The following is a 9490-nucleotide window of genomic DNA, read 5'->3' as shown; positions in this document are numbered from 1 at the left end:
CCCCCAACACAACAAAAAACTGACCAAAGGATGGAGCTGCTGCGTGTAGTAAATAGGGCAGTGGCAGACTGCCTTATGTGAATAAGGTAATGTCATTTTTAGGGGACTGGATACTTCAGTAGTGTGTGTTGGCTTCTGTCTGGCTGTAGTTGTTGGAAAGGTAATTAATTTTAAAAGTTCATTATCTACCCCATTAGTAAATTAAGATTATGTGCTTAAAAACACAAGTAGCAAAGAGTACTTTTAAGAACATTGCCTAGTAGATTTCTAACAAGCATTTGAATGGGAAAGCATATGGGAGTTGTATACTTTTTTTTTTCCTTCTTACAAACTTCAGGTTAACTGAAGGAATATTTGCTGCTGGTTGTGAAAGCAAAGTATACATTATTTAATAATGATTGTCTCCTGGACCAGAAGACTAAAGGGGTTACCTTATTTTGCTTACAACAGTGCAAACCTGCTCTGTAGCATTTGGACATTCCAAACATTGGAATGTTTTTCTCCCTTGCCATTACAAGTCCATGTTCTTGACTTCCCTGAGCTCTAACAACAAATCAGCATGTTGGCTGAGAGAATGCTGTGGTTGTTGTATCAGAATCGTAATATTGCAATAAATACCATACGAGGAAATTAATTTTTAAGACTCTAAGCTTGAGTACTAGTGGAATATCAATACTATTTTCTGATGCAGCAAGAGCCAAATCCATCAGGGAGTTGGTGCCATTATGTTAGTGAAAAACACAGTCTGCTTCTTGGATTGTCTTACTGTTGTCTGTAGAATAGATGTTTAATTTCCATATCTATGGGATGGAATCAACACTTGTACGTCTTTGTATTTCTGAATGCTATTAAGAATGAAGGTTTACAGTTTCTGCTTTTGATTGTTAAAATTATATATTGTGCACAAAAAATACATACTTTTATAACTGAATCTGTTAAAACTATTTTCACTTAGAAATTTGTTTAGTTTCCTGTCCTTGAAAAACTTGGCAGAACTAGCTGCTACTATGCAACTAGGAAGTTTCCCTTCTATTTTTATCTCACAGAAATCCTAATGCTAACAAAGGAATGGGTGTGGTTGGGAAGACGGGAATACTGTGATCTTTTTTTAACACTCAAGTTTTCATCCTTGCATAATCAACATCACCTAACTTCAACCTATGAAATGTGTCCATCTCTTCTTTGAAAGACTGCAATGTTGACATGGGAACTACACTTCAGGATGGCAAAGGAACTAAATGAAAAGAAAAAAAAAAAAAAACCAAACAACCAAAACCTTTCCAGTCAAGTATTGGTAACAGATGCCTAGCAAATACTTAGTCCAGTAGGGGAAATCTAGTATTTTACCCTACTGCCAATGCAATTCACTTGAGGCAATTTAAATTGTATTTTCTCTGATAGTACAGCCTGAGATTCCCAGAATGCTTGGGGGGAAGACAGACTTGTGTTGACTTGCAGTGGTTTTGAGCTGTAAGAGAGAATAGTGTATCTGGGAGTGGCTTGGAAGAAGTACTTCTCATATAGTATATTTCTACCAGTAACTAGGAAAAAAAAAATTAGGGACAGCCCACATATGTAACTATTCTGAGCATGCAGCATGTGTCCCATGGATACACTTAAATGATGGTAATTGGTAAATGCAAGCTAGCCTACTCCTTGATGAAAGATGAGTTAAACCTCTTAACACAGGGGTAGCTATAGTATGAACTGCAGCACATGCTGCTTGTGCAGCGACTTGCAGAAGTTTCCTCTGTGAAGGCTCTGTGGTGAAACAATTTGCTGTTTACACAATGCAGTGACTTGCAGTTCCTAATTCATCTTTGCTGCACTTGAAACAGCAATGCACTATCTAAATGTTGATTGAATAGATGGATGAAAAGTGTATCTTACTGCAATGGAAAATTGAGAGCAAGTGATACAGATCTGAAAAAAAAAATACATGAATGGTTTATGTTGTTAACTAGGGTAACATTTTCTACCTCAATAATTCCAAAACTAAAAAGCTGCAAGTGTAATTGTGCATGGAAATAAAATTGTTTTATAGTGTCACTTGTAGAGGGGGTGTGGTGAGAAGGGAAAACTGAAACTCCCACTGTAAAACTCTGAACAGATTACATACAGTGCTGAAATGTACAGAACAGTGTTCTACTAAGTGACTTAGTCACAGTTATTTATTGCTGTGAGCTAAAACATGTGAGGACATCAGCCAGTGTGTGTGTCTGTTTGTTTGTTTGTTTTTTTAATTGAAACAGGAATAGTCTTCTGGAACACATTTGGTTAATCCAGGACTAACTTGGCACCATTCAGTATTTTGTATGGTGTTGTCCCCCTTTAAAAAAAATTTTTGATAGCTGTTATAACTCCAAGGTAGCAAAGGAGCCTAACAATGAGTAATTGAGAGGTTTCTAAGTGTACTAGTGATCACATAAGAGAAATGTTGACTTACTACTTTTGGAAGTATTTGAGAAAGTTAAGATTATTTTTTTTTTATAGCAATGTTAACTGCATCATTTTTAAATGTTCTGATCTACCCTTTCTTCTTACGCATCTTTGAATAGACAAAAGAATCCTGATAAACAAATGTTTAAATGAGAGAAGCAGCATGTCTGAGCACAGGTATTTCCACTTAAAAAAAACCAACAAAAAAAAAAAAAAAAAAAAAAAAAAAAAAACCACCATAACACAATATTGCCAAGTATGTACATATTGATGATAGACCACTCCTTTCTAGTTGTCAGAGTTGGTGAGTTCAAAGGGGGGAATCTGCTAACTGTAGGGGTTTGTTGTGTGGATGTCTCATGCATGGCAAATCTAGAGGAAAAAAAAGCTAATACTTCAAATGGGATTTAGGTATTGGGTGGAAGGAGCTAAAATTTAAAACAAGCCTGGTGCTTTAAACTATTCACTGCTGGATTTGCCTGTCATAATCTGTGGAGTCTATTACTATGAAGCTGCATAGATTTCTGACTATACAGGGCCTTGCATTATGGTAACATGCAGGTTGTGTTCTTAAAGCACTTCCCTAGTTATGTCTTGCAAAACGAAGTAGCCTTGTAAACATTGTCTGCTGTCAGCCACTTAGAGGAAGCTAGTAGTTTTTCTGTGAAGTAACACCTGGAATGGGGGTTCTTAAGTAAAACTGGTTCCCTGTTTAATGATGCATCACATCCATTCTTTGAATAAGGAGCTGATGTTCCCTAAAACACTCTTATAATAGGTATTACTATGCAAGAATTGAAGAAAGACAGCAACAGGGTCAGAGAACTAGATACCTTGTCTGAGCATCTTATAAAAGAACCACTTATCACTAATCTTAATTATAGTTGTTACATTGAGGAAAAAGATTGGCACAGAGGTCACTTTATTTTTCTTAACTGCAGATGGCATGAGATGTTGAGGAGGTTTAATGATTACACCAGCAACTTTAAGGAGTTTGCTGTCCAAATGCCTTTCTTGTCTCATGCAGGAAAGCTTAAGTATGGAACAGTAGTTAATGTAAGACAGTCTCGTTAGGAATAGATGCATCTATGCTTATTTTGTGAAGAACTGTATTTAGTACAGCTCCTACTTCACTGCTTTGAGAGTGCAGTACCTATTAGCTGAATTGCTACTACAGTGTTGACATACTCAAATCCTCTGCATTCTCAAAGCAGTAGAAGTATAGCTGTTGCCAACAACTGATGGAACCAAGTGCTTGAGTGATGGCTTTCAGCAGTAGCTTAGTACTACTTGTTAAAGTGACAACAGCAGCAGTTACACCAAAATAAACTTGAACTGATTTTTTGAAAATTATTTACTAAAATAAAGAAGTACATTTTCCTTTTCAGTTTAAGTTACATAATTGCATACATTTTTAGTTCTTTCTAGGTGCTTTTGGTAATAAGGCAGCAGCAGTAGGCTGACGACTAAAACTTTCAGCATTGCTCTGTACACAAGGAATCAGTGCAAGGATATTATATTTTCCAGCAATATACATTTTTACTGAATACACTGAAGGTGAACCTCATTTTTATTTGATACAGCTCAAGCAGAAGTGGACTGTAGTGCAATTCTTGCTTATTGGAAAAGAAAGCCCGTACAGTAAAATGTAAATGAAGGATGCTCAAACCATGATTTGTTTACCAGAAGCAGTTAATAAAACACTTAACTTAGCCACAGCTATTTGTGCTTCATAAAAAACTTACACAGGTTATAAACTAAAACCTCATCTGTAAAAGTTCTTCTCTGTGGAATAGTGCTTACTGCAAGACATACAATGTTTCAAATCTGCTTTGGTGGTAGAACTTCCATGTGCTATCATGGAAAAATGTTTCCAGAAGAAATAATCCTCTAAAAATCAATAGCCAGCTTCCTGACAAAAGGCAGCTGGCAACTTTGAAATGCTCATTCCCTTTCTCTGTGAAAGAACAAGCCCTGACAAAGGATAACATGTGTTGTGTTAAAAGCTATAGTGGCACAAAAATCAAAACTGGCCCCTGGGCATGTTCATCAGCTCAATACCCACGTTCTCTAGTTCAAGTTTATTCAATGTGGCCTTAACAGACCATATCAGACTACTAGAGGAGGAGTACTCTGATCATCTCCATCAGTCTTGGTTTAAGTCAGTGAAGCAGGTGCTTCAGTCACTAACTCTTCTTACTGGGAATACACAGGGTCAGAACAATGATCATGCAAACTTCTTCTTTGTAGCTGTAAATCGTTCCATGTACTACAAAGAAAACAAAAAAAATCTAAGATTCAGGAATTAATACAAGATTCATTACTATTGAAAGCAGCTAAGCTTCTGTTCTCAGACTCAAGAGCTCTCCATCTAAAGCATATTTTCATTTCCAGACATAACCATTAGAGCTTTAATTTTAAACAAACAACCCCTCCAAAAAAAATTTCTGCCATCTGCTGTAATTCAGATCAATGTTCTAGAAAAAGTCCTCACAGTGCTGAACAGTCAAATCTCAAGTGTTAAGGATGAACTAACATTAAACAGTTAAGAATGCTACATAATAGGAAGCATCCATTATTTTTTGTCCCAAAGTGAAGACACACACCGGTTATCATTAGCTACCCTTCAAAAGATACTGAACTTCAAAAGAATACTGATCCTGAATCCTATGAGAAAGTTAATCTTTGAAGAACTCTTTAAATTCTTTTCAGAGGTTAGTTACAAATCCAGTACCAGTGACAATACCAATAGACTGTTTGTGCTTTTATTCACCAGCATACAAGCTTACTACTCTGAGGAAGTACTGGGTAAGGACTTCACCAGAAGCTTCTTTTTTAAAGATGACCAAAATAAAAGAAAAAAGACATAAACCTTGTCATAACCTTCCAGTTCTCTGAGTTTCTTGATTTCAAAGAGGTTGCCTTCTACTGCAAGCAGTGAGATCTGGGAATCACTGAGGATACTTTGAGGAAGCATGCTGAGTTCTAGACAGTTTTCTTCTAAACGCAAGACTTTGAGGCGTGGACAGTGGGAGATCTGCACTGAGATCTGTGAAATCTGGTAGAAATAAAAAAAAAAACAAAGAGAAATTGGATTAAAAGTTAGTGATCCATGATTAAAGGGATTTGTTTCAGACTAACACGGACAATTACCATGTTGTAAATATAAACTACATTAACAGTAACTACTTAACAACAATGCGTAAGCAGCAATAATAATGATCAAAAATCCAAGTAACTTTTTTTTCTTCCATGATGACAGGCAATCTACACATCTATTTTTCAGATTCCTACTCAAGAACTGTTCAAATAATTTCTGTGTGACTAAATTGAGGATTTGTTAGTTAGTCAAATCAGGCAGTTGGCTGTATCAGTACCTAAATTCTAGTTATGATCCCTCATTTCTGTTGTGTCCAGGAGATGTCTTTTAGCTATAAAGTTTTGATGGTCTCAGATTATGTATGTTCTGTGGATGCACTAAGTCCAAGATAAACCATGCCCTAAATCTACATGCCCATAATATCTCAGTTACCAGACCTGATTCTGATTCAAATTTAGTTCGATAGCCTGCAATTCTCCCACAGTGTCGGGCACATTTTGGATCTGGTTTTTGGAAAGATCTACCACATCCAAGTGGCGAAGACCACAGAGTTGTGTAGGCACAGTCCGAAGCTGGTTCCCAGAAAGGCTCAAGGTTTTGAGAGCTGAAAGTTGTCCAAATGCAGATGGTAGCTGCCTCAAGTGATTGCCATTCAAGTGTAGTGTTTCCAGTTTTTTCAGTTTACACAGCTCCTCAGGTAAAGCAGCTAGAAATAAATGACAGAACAAAGAGATGACTTAAAGAACAGTAAACATTCATACCCATTTAATTCAAGTAACCTTCTGCACAGAAAACAGTGCTATATTACAGTAATTTCTCACAGGATTCCTCCCCATTTTCCGATGAAGGCACAGATCCCTGCACAGAAACTTAAGCCCAGTGACAACACGTGCTTTTTAACCATCTTTCATAAATATCTTAAAAATAATCTGCAGACAAAGCAGACCTTCAAATCACAGGCTGAAGACACTACTCTGAGAGGATTTTAGCCAATCACTTATACTCCTTACTAACCACTTTGCCAATGTATTCTATGACATTTGAAGTACCACGCAATTCACAGCTTCAGGTCTGCTGCAGCCCTTTAAAGGTATTTACTCAAACTTAAGTTCTCAGGTAATTCATACCATATCATACCAGCATTTAAGCCTCACCAGGTAAGCTCTGCTGGCATTCATTCATCCCGCATTCTACCTACACGTGTATAACCTGTAGCACTCCTGAGTTGCACTATAGAGTCAAAGATGTTTGTAAATTACATTTGTTTTTCAGAAAGGCAGATAATACACAATTAACACATAAAAAAGTTAGTTTCTTCACCTCGTCCTAATTTTTCCATAAATTTGGACGTTTGTCCAACAGAAACAGTAACAACCATTGAATGGCCAGCAATATTTTCTACAGATCTTCATCATCATCTTCCCCTGTTCTCTATGCAAGTACTAAACCATCTGACACTGTTAAACCTTGAGATCAGACAAGTCAGAGCACAGAAACATTACGGTTTTAAGTACTTACATGTCATTGTAAAACTGATAATACAACTAAGTTGGCAACTAGTTTTGAAGAATTTATGGGTTTGGGGTTTTTTTCCTGTACATGAATTCCAAAGGTTTCAGCTTAGGTGACTAAACTCCCCATTTACATCCTGTGAGAGTTAAATCATTTAATTTAGTTTCTGATCAGAAAAGTCAGGTTATTATTTTTAAAATCTGTGGAGATATTAATTAGCAGGCATACTCAGTTTGTTGTTGTTTAGAACAAGGCTCTTCAAAATGGAAAATCTTCCAATGAGTGGCGGCAAGAGCTCTATTTTGTTGTTCGACAAGTCTATTGTCCTTAAGTTGCTTACTAGCTTCTGCAGATCTTCAGGAAACTACGGGGAAGAAAAAAAGATACAGCATTTAAACAGTTGCTACAACTTCAAATGTTCAAGTTACACAGCTTAAAATTGAAATTTGTATCGCTATTACATACTGTCATATGTATCACAATGCCCAGTCACCACAGTGTGCAACTAAGTTGGCAAATTTGCTTAATACATATTTTTTAAAATATTTTTTCATCTGAGGAAGGGAAAAGGGATATAAAGGAGACAGTCTAACATCTAGGAAGAGTCGTTTTTAGTCCAAAGAATTTAAATTAAAAAGGGAGAAGTAAGTATATCATGACACAAGCTCATTTATGTTTTAGTCTTCTTGTGTGTTTCTCTTAAACATGCCTGTCATTAAAAAAATATTCTACAGCTAGTTAACAACTCTATATTTTAGCAGAGTAGGACTGGGAAATTTTTCTATTGCTTTCTTTTTTAAATAATTATGTAAACCATTTTCCTTATTTACATCCTGTAGTACTTTAATCTGGACTTGGCACTGAGCTGAAAAAAAGAAAAACCTAACAATCACCATCAGCAAGTACTGGTCAATAGGCCAGTGGTTTTGATTCTCCTTTGGTTTGGCAGAGGAAAAGGGAAGAGAGAAGGTAGGATAGTGGAAGAAGATACTTCAGAAAAGTCTTGGAAAATTACTGCAATATAGAGTTATTTTGGCTATCCTGTGAATTGTTACTCGACTTATGGTTCCAGGACATTCTGTGGTTTTCTGCAGTTGAGTCAAAGTCAAGACAATTTCTGATATAATAAACTTCAACGTGCTTGCAGCCCAGTGAACAGCCTGTACGGACTATGCATATAACTACAATTAAATACAGCATAAGTATCTATACGCGGCAAATTGTGGAGTATCTTTCTAGGTAACGATACGGTTATAAAATTTACATTTTTTTCCCTCAAGTTTACAGCCCTTTTTTTAAAAAGCACAACATCATAACTAGTACTTCTTGAACATACATGCACTCTAAAGCATAAGCTCATAAGCACACAAGTGCCCTGTCAGATAAATCAATCCTCAATCAGAAGATAGTGCAAGCACAAATCTGCTCTGCACAAAGGAAAAGAAAATATTCTTGAACTAATGTCGCTATTTATGAGAAATACATGTATGCAGTGCATTGTGACAATGAGGTAGGAATTTCCAAAAGTGTCAGTCACGCACACAAAGAGCCACATTTCTGCTACAGTTACATTACCTCTGTAAGTCCCTTTCCAGTTAGCTGAAACACACCAGTTTTCTGTGCTGTCTCCAGGTGGGCTTTTAATGCACTATTTCCCATCCTAACAGTTCTCTGTCAAGCGTACAGTGCTTGAGTGATAGTCTCAACCAGTTTCTCTCGGTTACTCTGCGCTAGAGAACTGCAAAATCTCTGTGATAAAGCAAATGTAAAAAGTCATTTTATGAGCACTGTCTTCAGCACTACAAGCATTTCAACATACTGAAGCGTTTCACTGCTGCATTTTCATCTCCCTCATAACTAAAATGTAGAACTTAAAAGATTTACCTAGCTCTAAGATGCCTTCATTACAGCAGTTTGAATATTGAAATGATGCAAAAACTGCTGTTAAGACTAAGTGGAAAAATTGCATACTTCCCACATTTCGCCTCTGTCAGGGCCCAGTAGCGTAAGGAGATTCCCCATGGAGACCGGCCGTGATTTCAGCGGCATCTCCCAGCACTGACCTGCTGTACTACAGTTTTATTTGCTTTTTTTTGGAAACGTTTGTTTCATTCAGAGACTTGACTCCTTCGCTGTGACTTCAGACGCAGACACACGGCAACCGCCTCCCGTAACTCCAGCAGGGTTTAATCCCAGGACAAACTACGCCGGGCTACAGGCCGAAGGATTACTGTCAGGTTTGTAGCCGGGAATAACGCCCAACGCAGCACGTAGACGGCCGGGACCAGGAGCCCCAGAGAAGCAGCACTCCCTGCCGCGACGGCCAGAAGCGGCTCAGCGGGACCCTCGGCAAGGGGCGAAGCCAGCCATGACCCGCCGCAGGCCCCGCTCCCCCCGCCTCAACCCCGCCCCGGGCTGCTCCGGCGCCACCGGGGCCGC

The 9490-nt window shown here is 37.8% G+C and overlaps 1 protein-coding gene across 1 annotated transcript; it reads right to left on the bottom strand.

The window, feature by feature from the left end:
- Positions 1–3775: 3775 nt before the first annotated feature.
- On the bottom strand, positions 3776–8804 carry LRRC57 (leucine rich repeat containing 57). Its single transcript, XM_010580034.1, has 5 exons — positions 8627–8804; positions 7280–7415; positions 5977–6245; positions 5312–5497; positions 3776–4708 (listed from the first exon to the last, which is right to left on the bottom strand). Exons 1-5 carry the CDS (start codon positions 8708–8710, stop codon positions 4667–4669), a joined length of 717 nt encoding a protein of 238 aa, XP_010578336.1. The 5' UTR covers positions 8711–8804; the 3' UTR covers positions 3776–4666.
- Between the last annotated feature and the right edge of the window lie 686 nt (positions 8805–9490).

This window comes from Haliaeetus leucocephalus, unplaced genomic scaffold (genome assembly GCF_000737465.1).
Source record: "Haliaeetus leucocephalus isolate CR32 unplaced genomic scaffold, Haliaeetus_leucocephalus-4.0 Scaffold696, whole genome shotgun sequence".
In the NCBI taxonomy this organism is placed as follows: domain Eukaryota; kingdom Metazoa; phylum Chordata; class Aves; order Accipitriformes; family Accipitridae; genus Haliaeetus; species Haliaeetus leucocephalus.
This window is presented reverse-complemented; position numbering and strand designations above follow the sequence as displayed.

What these genes read in the sequence shown, in the direction of transcription:
- LRRC57 (XM_010580034.1), bottom strand. Translation starts at nt 8,710, where the DNA reads ATGGGAAATAGTGCATTAAAAGCCCACCTGGAGACAGCACAGAAAACT. An exon ending in CTGGAAAGGGACTTACAGAG is followed by an intron (nt 7,416 to 8,626) that starts GTAATGTAACTG and finishes TCTTCCCCGTAG; the next exon opens with TTTCCTGAAGATCTGCAGAA. An exon ending in TCTAAACAACAACAAACTGA is followed by an intron (nt 6,246 to 7,279) that starts GTATGCCTGCTA and finishes ATTTATTTCTAG; the next exon opens with CTGCTTTACCTGAGGAGCTG.